We start from the raw sequence: 16,203 nt of genomic DNA on the forward strand, positions 1-16,203 counted from the left end.
GACATACCTTCTGTTGCTGCTCCACCTAAGGCAGATGGTGTTCTAACCCAGTTCAGGGTTGCTGCTACTTTCCTGCATGCCAGTCCTTTTCACCCCTCTTGGGATTTGATATTCAGCCTCAGTTCACTGCTTCCACTTTTGTTGATCTTTTCACCTTGCTCTGAGATTGTCCTCACCCCTATCCCCAACCCCTTAGGGAAGCCAGCCTTACTCAGGCTCTTATACTAGTATTGGACTGCCCACTCCAATATCCATGACCCCCTCATGGATAATTACTATGCTTGAACTCACCTCATGGCTTTTGGGTCTCATTTTGTCACCCAGGCTGGAGTGCAGTGGTGCAGTTTTGGCTCACTACAGCCTCGACCTCTTGGGCTCAAGCAGTCCTTCCACTTTAGCCCTCTAAGTAGATGGGACTACAAGGCGCACCCATCCCACCCAGCTAAGTTTTCTGTATTATCTGTAGAGTTGAGATTTCATCATGTTGCCCAGGCTGGTCTTGAACTCCTGAGCTCAAGTGAACTGCCTGCTCTGGCCTCCCAAAATGCTAGGATTACAGGCATGAGCCACCACGCCTATGCTAGGATTACGGGCGTGAGCCACCACGCCTATGCTAGGATTACGGGCGTGAGCCACCATGCCTAGCCCCATCTCGTGGCTTTAAGACTAAAGTGCTGAAGCAGAAAAGGAGCGAGGGTAGACCAAAGAAGGAATTATTTAGATATAAATATTTTATTAGCCTAGAATTAATTTTAGAATATGGTAAGATACGTGCCCAACTTTCCCCTCCCACCTGGTTAGTCAACTTTTTCAACACTATTGCTGAATAATCTATGTTTTCCATTGTGATTTGAAATATTGTTTGAATCATTACTAAATTCTTGAATACTTGAGTATGTTTCTGGACTTTTTATGTGTTCCATTGGTGTGTCTGTTTTTATCCTGGTGCCACACTATTTTAAATTATTATAGCTTTATATACATTTTAGTATATGGTAAGACAAATATTGTCATCTAGTTTTCTAGATGAACATTAGGACTAATAAGAGCACAATTTAGACTATATTAGAGTTACAGTGAAATACTGTTTTAGGGATGAATATATTTTTACAGTATTGAATCCTTCCTTCCAGAAGCATGGTGTATCTGTTTATCAAGTTTATTTTTTTCTTCTTTCTATTTCTTTCCTTTTTATAGCTTTTCTTATATGCGATTGCTTTATGTTTGTCGGATTTTTGTTGTTGATGATTTGTTTTGTTCTACTTAGTGTTAGAATAGGCTCAGTGGCTCATGCCTATAGTCCTAGCACTTTGGGACGCCCAGGCAGGAGTATCGCTTGAGCCCAGAAGTTTGAGTCCAGCCTGGACAACAAGCGAGACCGTGTCTCTACAAAAAAGAATAAATTTAGCCAGGTGTGGGGAGGCACACGTGTCTGTAGTCCCAACTACTCAAGAGGCTGCGGTGGGAGGGTCCCTTGAGCCCAGAGGTTGGGGCTGCAGTGAACCGTGACTGTGCCCTGCACCCCCACCTGGGCAACAGAGCAAGACCCTGTCTCAAAAAAGAACAGCAAGCAAAGAAACACAAAACAAAAAAGAAAGTAAGTTAATGGACCGGGTGTGGTGGCTCACACCTATAATTTCAGTACTTTGGGAGGTTGAAGTGAGGGGATTGCTTGAGCCCAGGAGTACCAGACCAGCCTGGGCAACATTCTGAGACCCCACCTCTGCAAAAAAGAAAAACAATTAGCCGGGCATGGTGGTGCTCGCCTGTAGTCCCTCCCAACTACTTGAGAGGCTGAGGTGGGAAGATCTCTTGAGCCTGGGAGGTCAAGGCTGCAGTGAGCTATGATTGTGTGACTGTACTCCAGCCTAGGTAACAGAGTGAGACCCTGTTTAAAAAAAATAAAAAAAGTTAATAAGGTTTTGTTCATATAAATTCTTTATGCCTAATAATGGGGCATGCAATTCTGAAATGACAGGAATGATTAGAAAATGGGCTTGAAGACATCAGTCCTTAATGGATGGTAGGTATAAAGGATAAGTTTGGGAACATTTATTTACTGGGCATTTACTATGGACCTACTTTGTATCAAGCATTCTGTTAGATACCAGGAATTCAAGGATAAATAAAATAGGGGGGTTTCCTCCTCAAGTTGGAAGACAAGTCAATAAATGTATGAAAATTAAAATACATATTACATAATAATAAGGCTGAATGGAGTATTATGGGTAAATAATGAGAAATTATTTTTGTCTCAGGAATTGAGTAAGGCATACAAAGAGCTTCTAGGGCTTTGCAGAATAATTAGGCATTTGACCTTTGCAGAAAATGATCAACTAAAAATTCCAGACAGAGAAAGTGATGTAACCTAGGGTAGCAGGTGCAAAGGGAAGAGGTGGCAGGTAGGCATGTTCAGAGAATAAGAAATACTCCTATGTGGCTAGAACATTGTGGAATTTAGAAAAAAATGAAATTTTGTGAGTACTGGGAAAAAATTTACTAGAATATCTTTATTGTATATCTAAATAGCAGAGAATTCACTGTATTGACCTGTTAGATTTTCTACATGTCGTTAAATATATAATGGCCAGTTTTAAAAATATTTATTTCTTTATTTATTTCAGTAGGCTTTTGGGGAACAGGTGGTGTTTGGTTACATGACTAAGTTCTTTAGTGGTGATTGCTGAGATTTCGGTGTACCCATCACCCAAGCAGTGTACACTGTGCCCAGTGTGTAGTCTTCTATCTCTCACCCCATTCCCATCCTTTCCCCCAAGTCCCCAAAGTTCATTGTGTATCATTCTGATCCCTTTGTGTCCTCATAGCTTAACTTCCTTTTATTTATTTCTTTGTTTGGTTGGTTTTTTTTTTTGAGACAGAGTCTTGCTCTGTCACCCAAGCTGTAGTGCAGTGTTTCACTCTTGGCTCACTGCAACTTCTACCTCCTGGGTTTAAGCAATTCTCATGCCTCGGCCTCCCAAGTAGCTGGGATTACAGGCATGCATCACCACTCCCGACTAGTTTTTTGTATTTTTAGTAGAGACAGGTTTTCGCCACGTTGATCAGGCTGGGCTTGAACTCCTGGCCTCAAGTGATCTGCCCGCCTTGGCTGCCTCCCAAAGTTCTGGGATTACAGGTGTGAGCCAGTGCACCTGGTCTATTTATGTTTTATAGAAACAGGATCTCCCTGTGTTGCCCAGGGTGGTCTCTAACTCTTGGTCTCAAGGAATCCTCCTATCTCAGCTTCTCAAAGTGCAGTCGTGAGCCAGCATCCCTGACCAGTGGCCAGTTTTTGTACAATTTAAATCATTGTATCCTATTTTTATATTTTTGACTGCTAATATTTTCTTCTGTAACGTGTTAACTCATCATTTCACTGACATGTTTTGTTAAAATTACCTTTTAATAAGTTTTCAGAAATGTGAAGATTGTGGTAGCAAAGGGATTTGTGAACTTTTTTGGGGTAGAAGCTTGTATTCTTCAGAGTCAAGGAAGCATTCATTTTAGAAAGCTACAGTTTGCATAGAGAGTAGTTAGCAGATGATGAGTATATCATATGTATATGTGTGTGTGTGTATATATATATATGTATATATATATATATGCTTTTTTAATAGTCCTTCTTTATTGGATAGCCCTGAAGTAAAGATTGTTTATAAGCATAGGAAGGATGATCATAGGCCAAAGAAACAAACAAAAACATCAAAAAACATGATGTCATCTAATTGTAAGATTAAACCTAATGGAAGGCTTAGAAATTGCCTACCTGTCTCCCCCTTATTTTTTTCCAAAAGTAATAGTAGTGGATAGCAATTAAGTTTTTATCAGTATATTTAGCGTCTGTGTAAAAGATTTTTTTTTTTTTTTTTGAGACGGAGTCTCGCTCTGTGGCCCATGCTGGAGTGCAGTGGCTCAATCTCGGCTCACTGCAATCTCCACCTCCCCAGGTTCAAGCGATTCTCCTGCCTCAACCTCCCAAGTAGCTGGGACTACAGGCCAGGATGGTCTCGATCTCCTGACCTCGTGATCCACCCACATTGGCCTCCCAAAGTGTCTGGATTACAGACGTGAGCCACCGCGCCTGGCCAGGACTTTTTTTTTTTTTTTGAGATGGAGTCTCGTTCTGTCACCCAGGCTGGAGTGCGGTGCTGAGATCTTGGCTTACTGCAACCTCCGCCTCCCAGGTTCAAGCGATTCTCCTGCCTCAGCCCCCAAGTAGCTGGGATTACAGGCATCCACTACCACACCCAGCTAATTTTTTATTTTTTTAAGGCAGATTCTCACTCCATCACTCAGGTTGGAGTGCAGTGGTGTGATCTTGGCCCAGTGCACCCTCTCTGCCTCCCAGGTTTAAGTGATTCTTGTCATGCCTCAGCCTCCTGAGTAGCTGGGATTATAGGCGGGACCACCATGCCCGGCTAACTTTTGTATTTTTAGTAGAGATGGGGTTTTGCTATGTTGGCCAGGCTGGGCTCGAACTCCTGACCTCAAGTGATCCAGTGGCCTTAGTCTCCCAAAATGCTGGGTTTACAGGTGTAAGCCACTGCACCTGGCCAAGTAAAAGATATTTTTGAAAGCACTAAATATTCTTTATGGGTTTTAGGACTCCCAAAAATGAGGTTTCAGGTAAATAGGGAAGCTAAACATTTCATCTATCTGCCCATTGATCTCGTCCTCATTTCTGGCATGTCCTCTTATATGTACCAGGTCTGTATGGTGGATAGACGTGCATCAATCGGTGATTGTTAAAAAATAATATGTGCAAGGATTTTCGAGGTACAGTGAATGTCCACCTAACCTTTAACAGGACCGAGGAAAGAGGGAAGGAGGTATCTTAGAAAAGGTCGCAGTTTTTCCTAAGAGTAAGAAACCTCCAGGTGCTGGCTGTGAAGAGAGGAGAAAGGAAGGAGCACATGAGTGGCTGTTAATTTTACAGATTGAAGGAGCAAAAGCTTTGAAGTGGAAAATAACAAGGAGAGTGGTGAGCAGGGGGAGGGATTTGGGTTGGTGGCGGGGAGAAGGGTGGTATTGTTAGGACCCTGAATGTGCTAGAATGCTGAGAGGGACTGTCAAGGGTCAGATGTTCAGGCACCTCATGCATCATGTTAAGGAGCCTAAAGTTTATCCCTAAAGTTATTGAAGGGTTTTTATGTTCAGAAAGGATATGCTTAGGTCTGTCATTCTAATGGATCGGGGGAAGGAGGATTGGGAGATGGAAGATAGACGAGACAAGAGACTTAGAATCTATTTAGACTCTGACAGTGTCCCAGACACTGGAATGAGGATCTGAAGTAGTAGGAACAACGGGACAGAGACATTCGGTAATATGTAAGAGCTTCAGCTGGTGTATGTAATAGGTAAGAGCCTGGTGATCAGTTTAATGTGACAGAGAAGACGGAGGAAGAAATATCAGAATGGGATTTCCATTTCAAGAATATAAGTACCAGGCTCATCACCACCACATGAGATAGAAAACATACACACACACACACACACACACACAGTGAGTTAATTGAAACATTTCTTAGAATGAAGAGATAGACACTAAGTTTTAAATTCCTGGCTTACGTTCATGGAACATATTACCCTGCTTGTAAAACAAGTCTTGTGTCTACAAATTGTTCACTGGCATATATTAACAAGATGGTAATAAGGCCCCCAGATATTCACATTTGTACGAAAGCATTGAATATATTTGCATTTGTCTATACCTAATAAATGTTTATTTTTGCTTGCACTTTATACTAGTTATTTAGATGAGTGCTTAAATTAATTTTTCTTTTCTGGAGAATGGAATCAATTTGGAAAGCTAAATCTTGCAGTTCTATCGGTAAAAAAATTATTTTGCTCTTTTTTTATACATCAGCTGATTCTCATTTTGAAATTTCCTATTTGACTTCTCTCTGTTGTCTTTGTGTGCTCTCTCTCTCCAGCCCGCTCTCCCCAACCCTAGTTACACATTCTCTCACGTTTGGTATTCTCTTTTTCTCAGGAGTAGTAAACTATTATTCATTATATTTGTTTCTTGTGGTCTCTCCTCCCCTTCCCCTCCCCTCTTCTTTTTTTCCAACATGGTCTTACTGTTCCTCAGGCTGGAGTGCAGTGGTGCAATTACAGCTCACTGTAGCTTCGACCTCCCAGCCTCAAGTGATCCTCCCACCTCAGCCTCCTGAGTAGCTGGGACTACAGGCATGCACCATTCATGTCTGGCTACTTTTGTTTTTATTTTTTGTAGAGATGGGATCTCACTATGTTGCCTAGGCTGGTCTTGAACTCCTGGATTCAGACAACCCCCCTGCCCTGACCTCCCAAAGTGTTGGAATTACAAGCTTGAGCCACCATGCCTGGCCTCTTTGTGTCTTTTGTGCTTGTCAACTTTATATATTATTTGCTTTCTTACTCTCAACAATTCCAAGACTCAAAGGCCTATTTATTTGATAAGGACTGTGGAAGAATGGCACTATAATATCCCTCATTGTTATTTCTTTTCTCTTAGCTACCAAAGGCAGCAAACATTCCAATCTAAACTTTTGGAAATGGGAGTGTATAGTAGCTAACTTAAAGTTGTTCATGAGATTAAAATCTATAATCTCACTTACCAACATTACCTATCTCAGTGCTTTTCTTTTTGTAATATTTATTTATTTAGAGACAGAGTCTTATTAGTCCGTCACCCCAGGGTGGACTGCAGTGGACAATTATGGTTCACGATAGCCTCAAACTCCTGGCCTCAATCAATCCGTCCTCCCACCTCAGGCTCCCAAGTAGCTAGGAGTACAGGTGCCACCACCACACCCAGTTTTTTTTTTTTAATATTGATAGAATTGGTAGAGAGACAGCGTCTTGCTATATAACCCAGGCTGGTCATGAACTCCTGGCCTCAAGTTATCCTTCCAACTCAGCCTCCCAAAATGCTGGGATTACACTCAGCCACTATGCCTGGCCCTATCTCAGTATTTTTTTTTTAATGTTCATTTGGCTTCTGGAGTACTCTAGATGATAGGTATTTATATCATATAATCTGATAAGAAATTGATTAGGAGATTTTACAAAAACTGATACTTAAGGGGAGGTTACATTGCTGGGAAACATGGTATCAAAATAAGACAGGTCAAATTTGAGAAATCTCTGATTCTACAGGTTACCCTAGGGTAACTGACTCAATGTCTCAGTCCTAAATTTCCGGGAGAGCAATTCTGATGTAAGCACCTGGATTTAGAAGCTGTTTTCACCTAGACAAACATGAGTACCTAGGCACCATTCCATTATTAGAAATTGAGCATAGAAGCTAATTTCTAGAAAAGAGAGCTGGGTTGTCCAGGTGGGCAAGAAGTTGCAGTTTTGATCAGGCTGCTGCTGCTGGTAATTTTTTTCCAGTTACAAAGTTCCAGGATACACAGTTTGCCTCTTTCTCCCCTACCCCCGGCTGGCCCCCCCATTATAGGTCAAATTTATTTTTTTTTAAAGTTGATAGCATTGACGTATCCTGGAATTGTGACCATTTAAATTCCCAGATAATACACCACGTGATCATCTTTTTATAGGGTTATGTCAAGAACCTTTTGTATGTACCACCTCTTCCCCACAGTGATGAAGAAACAAAGAATGCATGTTAGTTGCAAAAAGTCTGAGTGAAGTAGACTCCTAGATTAACGTGTCTTATGTGACACTAGGAGCATATAGATCATTTTTAAGGGCATATAAGTAACCGTGATGATTAATGTTTACAAATTGGTTTTAATTTTTTGAAACTGTTGTTGTGCCATGTAATCCATTATGGTTTTCTTCACACAAACATTTAAATGGAGTTTTTTCCTTTATCTAAACTCTTAACCAAAAAATTTTTTTCTTTTGTTTTGAGATGGAGTCTCACTCTGTTGCCCAGGCTGGAGTGCAGTGGTGCAATCTTGGCTCACTGCAACCTCCTCCCCGCGAGTTCAAGCCACTCTCCTGTCTCAGCCTCCCGAGTAGCTAGGATTATAGGTGTCTACCACCATACTCAGCTAATTTTTTTTTTTGTATTTTTAGTAGAGGCGGGGTTTCACCATGTTGGCCAGGCTGGTCTCGAATTCCTGACAGGTGATTTGCCCACCTTGGCCTCTGAAAGTGCTGGGATTACAGGTGCGAGCCGCTGTGCTGGCATTGATTGATGTCTTTTATACCTGATATAAAGAACAGCTTTGGGGCCTATTTCCAATTTTATTCAACTGTTTTCTAATTTGTTTGCTTCTGCTTTTTAAAGCTTTAATACTTACTCTATTTATTATGACATTGTTTTGTTTATTAAGAATTTATTTCTCAGCCGGGCGCAGTGGCTCACGCCTGTAATCCCAGCACTTTGAGAGGCCAAGATGGGCGGATCACAAGGTCAGGAGATCGAGACCATCCTGGCTAACACGGTGAAACTCTGTCTCTACTAAAAATACAAAAAAATTAGCCAGGCATAGTGGTGGGTGCCTATAGTCCCAGCTACTTGGGAGGCTGAGGCAGGAGAATGGTGTGAACCCAGGAGGCGGAGCTTGCAGTGAGCCGAGATCACACCACTGCACTCCAGCCTGGGCCACAAAGCGAGACTCCATCTCAAAAAAAAAAAAAAAGAATTTATTTCTGAAATTGTCAAATATATAAAACAGTAAACAATAATATAACAAACACCCTGCGTACATTCATCAACCGATTCTAAAACATGAACAGCTCATAGCCAATTTTTCATACACCCCCTGTAGTAGTTTCCTAGGGCTGCTGTAACAAAATATCACAAACTGGGTGGCTTAAAGCAGCAGAAATTTCTTCTCACAATTAAGGAGGCTACAAGTCTGAAGTCAAGATATCAGCTGGGTTGGATCCTTCTGAGAACTCTTAAGGGAAATCTCTTCCATGCCTCCTAGCTTCCGGTGATGGGTGTCAATGATTGACACGTTTTTTTTTTTTAATCACCCTAATCTCTGCTTCTGTCTTCACATTCCATTCTTCCTTTGTCTCTCTCTCCATATGGCCATCTTCTTATTAGGAGATCAGTCATATTGGATTAGGGGCCTGCCCTACTCCATCATGTGACCTCATCCTAATTACATTTGCAATGATCCTTTTTCCAAATGAAGTTACTCTCTAAGATACTGGGGGTTAAGGACTTCACATACATTTCTTGGGGACCACAATTCAACCCATAGCAGTCTGCCTTCTGGTCCCCCCAGAATTTATGTTCTTTCCACATACAAAATAGATGTGCTGTATCCCAGTATCCCCCAAAAGTGTTAATCTATTTTGATGTAAACTCTATAAGTAAGTCTCACATCTTACCTGAATAGAGTAAACTCAGAAAGTCCCAAATCTCAACTTCTGAATCATCTGAATTGGCGATGGGTTAAGACGTTGGTTAATCCTGAAGCAAAATTTCTATCTCTGCTGGGCATGGTGGCTCACACCTGTAATCTCAGCACTTTAGGAGGCTGAGGCAGGCAGCTTACCTGAGGTCAGGAGTTGAAGACCAGCCTGGCTAACACAGTAAAACCCTGTCTCTACTAAAAATACAAAAAGTAGCCGGGTGTGGTGGCACATGCGTGTAGTCCCAGCTACTCGGGAGGCTGAGGCAGGAGAGCTGCTTGAACCTGGGAGGCAGAGGTTGCAGTGAGCTGAGATTGCGCCATTGCACTCCAGCCTGGGTGGCAAGAGCGAGACTCTGTCTTAAAAAAAAGAGAAAAAAAAAAACCTTCTATTTCTAAACCTGTGATACATAGAAAACAAGTTATCTGTTTCTGAGATGCAATGGTGGGACAGGCAGAGAAGCATTCCCATTCCAAAAGAGATAAATTGGAAGGAAAAAAGGGGCTTAAAGCAGGTTTGTAAGTCTGCAGGACTAATTCCATTCAGTTCTGAGACTTGAAAATAGTTCTCTGTGGCTTGATATTCTGTTCTCTAGGCCCACTGGCATGGCCTTACCCCTTGGTCCTGGGTTGGCAGCCTGCCCTTTTTTTTTTTCTTATGACTACTTAGTTCCTGTTTTGTTTTGTTTTTCTACCTTTTTAATCTTAAGTACAGATGCTTCTTGAGTTATGAGCAGCTTACATTCTGATAAGGCAAGAGGATTATTTGAGCCCAGGATTTTGAGGCTTTAGTGTGTGATTATTGCACCTGTGAACAGCCACTTCACTGCAGCCTAGGCAATATAGTGAGACCCCATCTGTTTAAAAAAAGAAAAGAAAGAAATATACCTTATTTATCTAACACCTTGGCTTAGCCTAGCCTACATTAAACATGCTCAGAACACTTACATTAGCCTACAGTTGGGAAAAAAATCATCTGGCTACATGGTTCACTGGTCAAGCAAGCATTGGTTGTTTAGTCTCATGATGGTGTGGCTGACTGGGAGTTGTGTCTTGCTGCCGCTGCCCTTTTATTTTATTTTTGAGATAGGGTCTTGCTCTGCCACCCTGTCTGGAGTGCAGTGGCAGTGTCATGGTCACTGCAACATCAACCTCCCAGGTTCAAGTGATCCTCCCTGCTCAGCCTCACAAGCAGCAGGGACTACTGCCACATTGTCGGGGGAAATTCAGCCCATGATATTTCACATGAGTTCTTTTCTATTTTCCCTAAATGTCAGCCGGTCTGAGAAATAAAGGGAAACAGTACAAAAGAGAGAAATTTTAAAGCTGGGTGTCCAGGGGAGACATCACATGTCGGCAGGTTCCGTGATGCCCCCTAAGCTGCAAAACCAGCAAGTTGTTATGAGTGACTTTCAAAAGGGGAGGGAGTGTACGAATAAAGTGTGGGTCACAGACATCACATGCTTCACAAGGTAATACAATATCACAAGGCAAATGGAGGCAGGGCGAGATCACAGGACCGGGGTGAAATTAAAATTGCTAATGAAGTTTCGGGCACACATTGTCATTGATAACATCTTATCAGGAGACAGGGTTTGAGAGCAGACAACCAGTCTGACCAAAATTTATAAGGCGGGAATTTCCTTGTCCTAATAAGCCTGGGAGTGCTGCGGGAGACCGGGGCTTATTTCATCCCTTATCGACAACAATAAAAGACAAACGTTCCCAAAGCGGCCATTTTAGAGACCCCCCCCTTAGGAATGCATTCTCTTTCTCAGGGATGCTCCTTGCTGAGAAAAAGAATTCAGCAATATTTCTCCTATTTGCTTTTGAAAGAAGAGAAATATGGCTCTCTTCCGCCCGGCCCACAGGCCACCAGACTTTAAGGTTATCTCCTTTGTTCCCTGAACATTGCTGTTATCCTGTTCTTTTTTCAAGGTGCCCAGATTTCATACAGTTCAAACACACATGCTCTACCAACAATTTGTGCAGTTAACACAACCATCACAGGGTCCTGAGGCGACATTCATCCTCAGTTTACGAAGATGACAGGATTAAGAGATTAAAGTAAAGACAGGCATAGGAAATCACAAGAGTATTGATTGGGGAAGCGATAAATGTCCATTAAATCTTCACAATTTATGTTCAGAGATTGCAGTAAAGGCAGGCGTAAGAAATTATAAAAGTATTAATTTGGGGAACTAATAAATGTCCATGAAATCTTCACAATTTATGTTCTTCTGCCATGGCTTCAGCCGGTCCCTCCGTTCGGGGTCCCTGAATTCCCGCAACAACATGCCATCATGCCTAAGTTTTTTCTTGTTTGTAGTGACGGGCTATGTTGCCCAGGCTGGTGTCAAACTCCTGGGCTCAAGCTATCCTCCTGCTTCAGTCTCCCAAAGTGCTGGGAAGTACAGGTGTTTGGCTCACTGGCCTGGCCTTCTTTATGATTTTTAAAACGATTTTTCTTGGGTTATTTTCTTAGTGGTTGTTGTAGGGCTTACTATCTTTATCTTGCTAGACTGTACTTAATTGTAGTAAGATGTATAAGCATATCTTTTTTTCCTTAAGCATATCTCATTTTATTGGGCTCCTATTTATTGTACTTCACAGGAATTGCATGGTTTTTTTTTTTTTACCAAATTGAAGGTTCGCGGCAACCCTGGAGTAAGCAAGTCTATCAGTTTCATTTTTCCAACAGCATGTGCTCACTTAGTGACTGTTTGTCCCTTTTTAAAATTCTCATAATATTTCACACATTTTCATTATTATATCTGTTATGGTTATGTATGATCAGTGACCTTTGATGTTACTATGAGGTGAAGTTAATAAATGTTGTATGTGTTTTGACTGCTGTACTAGCTGGCTGTTCCCTCATCTCTCTCTACTCTCCTCAGGCCTCCCTATTCCTTAAGACACAGCAATATTGAATGTAGGCCAATTAGTAACCCTTTGACAATGCACATAGTCACCTAGGAGCTCTGATGAAGATGTATAAGAAAATGTTCTTTTCGTGCCTGCTAACACAACATCCATCCTGCAGTCCGTGGATCCAGGAGTCAATTTGATATAAAAGTCTTATTATTTAAGAAATACATTTTGAAAGGCTGTGGCTGCTATATAGAGGGTGATTCCTCTGATGGATCTGGGCAAAGTACATTGAAAACTTTCTGGAAAGAATTCACCATTCTAGGTACCATTAAGAACATTTGTGTTTTATGGGAGGTCAAAATATCAACATGAACGGGAATTTGAAAAGAAGTTGATTCTGTCCTTCATGGATGACTGGGAGATTCAAGACTTTGATGGAGGCTGCAGATGTGGTGGCCAGTAGCAAGAGAGCTAGAATTAGAAGTGGAGCCTGAAGATGTGACTGAATTGCTGCAATCTCATGGTCAAACTTGAAAGAATATCTTCTCATAGATGAACAAAGAAAGTGCTTTCCTGAGATGGAATCTATTTCCTGTGAAGATGGTGTAAACATTGTTGAAATGACAACAAAGGATGTAGAATATGCCCTATACTTAGTTGATTAAGTGGCAGCAAGGTTTCAGAGAATTGGCCCCAATTTTGAAGAGAGTTTTACTGTAGGTAAAATGCTGTCAAACAGCAGCACATGCTACAGAGCAATGTTTTATGAAAGGAAGAGTCAATTGATGTAGCCACTTTTATTGTTATTTTAAAAAAGGGCTGGAAGTTCATTAATCACAACCTTTTCAAAGACAGTAGGATTGCTTGAAGCCAGGAGTTTGAGACCACCCAGGGCAGCAACAAAGCAAGACCTTGTCTCTACGAAAAACAAAACAAAACAAAACAAAAACAGTGAAGTGAAAGTGCCACAACCACCACCTCAGTGAGTCAGAAGCCATCAACACTGAGGCAGGACTTTTTACCTGCAAAAAGATAAAGACTTGCAGAAAGCAGTTTTCTCCTGTAAAGCTCCATTGCCCTCTTCCCCCTTTTGCTGTTATTAGAATAAACATTATATATGAAATCACGCCACTGCACTCTAGCCTGGGCAGCAGAGTGAGACTCCTGTCTCAAAAAAAAACAAAGAAACAAAAAAAAAAAACAAAAACCAGGCCGGGTGCAGTGGCTCATGCCTGTAATCCCAGCACTTTGGGAGGCCGAGGTGGGAGGATCACGGGGACAGGAGATCGAGGCCATCTTGGCTAACATGGTGAAACCCTGTCTCTACTAAAAATACAAAAAAAAAAAAAAAAAATTAGCCGGGCATGGTGGTGGCGCCTGTAGTCCCAGCTACTCGGGAGGCTGAGGCAGGAGAATGGTGTGAACCCGGGAGGCAGAGCTTGCAGTAAGCTGAGATGGTGCCATTGCACTCCAGCCTGAGGGACAAAGCAAAACTCCGTCTCAAAAAAAAAGAAAAAGGAAGCAAGCTGGGTATGTGCGTTTAGAGGTGCTGTACATTTTCAGCATTATAAATGAATAGAGATGAGTGGCAGTAGTTTTTTTGGTCCATAGATTTTTGGTATCTTAACTAGTTTTGGATCTCTTCCACTGAAGGGACTGCCTGTTCAACGTTGTTAGGAATGTAAGTACTGAAGGCAAATTGCCTGGGTTTGAATTTTGTTCTGTCCCTTGCACCCTGCCTGGTTTCAAATCCTAGCTCTGCTTATTAAGTTCTTTTAAGGTGATGATCTTTGAGCAAATGTCTTAGGTTCTGCTTTCCCAGTAAATGGACACAATAGTTGCTACCTTGTGAAAGATTCATGTAATTGACCAGCGTTTACCAAGTAGCATCAGTGTTTAGTTTCAGTCATTGGTGATTCTTCAGTTGGACTGTGAGGGGGTATTGGGGTGGGGGGTGGTGTGTGTGTAGCACTTAATTGCATGCAGGAAGGAAAAGATACTTTTGATAACCGACAGGCAGCTTTTCTCTGCTTTTGTGTCAAAAGGGAGGAAGGGAGTTTGGAGAGGGAAATGAATTCTCTGTAACACTAAGCTCTCTTCCTCAAAACCAGAGATAGATAGAATGTGTAATAAATTTACAGAATTTCTAGACTGAAACAGTCTGATTTTTTAAAATTTATCTTTATTTTTTCAGGTTGAGACTGAGCTCAAGTTAATCTGTGGCGATGTTCTGGATGCACTGGACAAACACCTCATTCCAGCAGCTACCACTGGCAAGTCCAAGGTTTTCTATTATGAAATGTAGGTTCTATACTAGAAAGGAAAATGTAAGATTAAAAGCTGGCCTTTTTAGAATCATGACTTTCTTCTATGTAGGTTTCCAACTTTTATTTACAAATAATTGTTTAATGTTAGAAGGATAGTTGATGTTGGAATAAAAAGATGGTCAGGCTATTATAAAAATGCATTAGCTTTTGCTTTACTTATTTATATTGTTTTGCTTTCATGGGACCTATCTCATTCCCCTCCCCTAAACGGCCACACATTGCACAGTGCTGGCTGAATGTTTCATGTAGAAATTTTATTTTATGATTAATACACTTGTGCCATTTCTTGGAACCACTTGCTTGTTTAATTCTAGTCTATCAAGCGATAGTTTTGTTGATATTTAGAGGCTCCTCAGTTAATTTCTGTGGGATTTTTGGTTATATTTAATAAGGAAAATAGTATGAAATGTCTAAGAAAAAAAAATGAAATGAAGCCAAATATTCCTGAGAGTGTTTAAAATTATTGAAGTACACTTGTTAATTGTTACGTATATTTTTTGTCACATATTTTATATTATATAGAACAATTTTAGCTATTTTACTTTAAAAATCATTGTTCCTGGTTTAATTTTTTTTTAATTTTGCTGTAGGAAAGGGGACTACTACAGGTATCTGGCAGAATTTGCCACAGGAAATGACAGGAAGGAGGTGGCAGAGAACAGCCTGGTGGTTTACAAAGCTGCTAGTGATATTGCAGTAAGAGAACTTTCACCAATGCATCCCATTCATTTATGTCTTGCTCTCAATTTTTCCATATTCTCCTGTGAAATTCTGAATTTCCCTGACCCTGCCTGCAGGTAAGCTGTGGGGAAGAACACAAGCTGTCAGTGTGAAAGTGAAGAAGGACAGCCATTTGAGTGTTCCGTCTTGTTTCTTGGGACTGCCTTTGTAGGCCTGGCTGCGTAGTAATTTTTAGAGCTCTTAGTTGAAGCTGCTTTGTATTAAAACAGACCTATCTCAACCCAGTAGCATAGCAGTCAGGATAATTATTTTGATGTGGCATATTGTTGTTGTTAGTAGACTGAAAAGAAATCTAACATGTTAATATAACTAGAGGAAGGAAATGAGAGAAAATTATAATAGAATTATCTTAATTTTTGTATATTAGTGTTCAGTCTTTGTGGGCATGTTTTTAATAGTTATTCTAGCAAACATCATTTTATATTTTCTGTTTTAGCATAAACAAGTTTCATTCTTACTAATGTGTGTTAAATTGTTCCCCCTTTTATACTTCAGCTTGTTCCCAGTTTTTGATAATGTAGATACAAATTTAAGGAATATTTATATGTATATAACTTTTTACTTTTAAAAAGTTGTGACAAAATATACATAAAATTTATCATTATAGCCATTTTGAAATGTACAGTTCAGTGGCACCAAGTACATCAATAGTGTTGTGTAAACACCACCACTATGGGAAAACTTTTTCTTCACTCTCACAAAACAAACTATAGCCATTAAACAATAACTCTTCGTTTCCCCCTCCCCAGCTGCCAGTAACCTCTATTTTACTTTGTCCCTATGAATTGGCCCATTTTAGATACCTCATAGAAGTGGGATCATATAATATTTGTGCCTTGTGGCTGTCTTTATTTCAGTTAGCATAATGCTTTCAATGTTTTGTTAATATTAAGTGTGGATCAGAGCTTCAGTCCTTTTTATGACTGAATAATAATCCATTT

The 16,203-nt window shown here is 40.8% G+C and overlaps 1 protein-coding gene across 1 annotated transcript in view; it reads left to right on the forward strand.

Annotated features, from left to right (window-relative positions):
* The window catches only part of LOC100982423 (14-3-3 protein epsilon-like), a 29,440-nt gene that overhangs the window by 4,630 nt on the left and 8,607 nt on the right, over positions 1 to 16,203 (forward strand). Inside the window, exons 2-3 of the mRNA XM_034942020.4 lie at positions 14,389 to 14,495; positions 15,112 to 15,217. Of these exons, the coding sequence (XP_034797911.2) occupies positions 14,389 to 14,495; positions 15,112 to 15,217 (213 nt within the window). The remainder of the gene's footprint in view (positions 1 to 14,388; positions 14,496 to 15,111; positions 15,218 to 16,203) is intronic.

This window comes from Pan paniscus, chromosome 19, assembly GCF_029289425.2.
Source record: "Pan paniscus chromosome 19, NHGRI_mPanPan1-v2.0_pri, whole genome shotgun sequence".
Taxonomy (NCBI): Eukaryota; Metazoa; Chordata; class Mammalia; order Primates; family Hominidae; genus Pan; species Pan paniscus.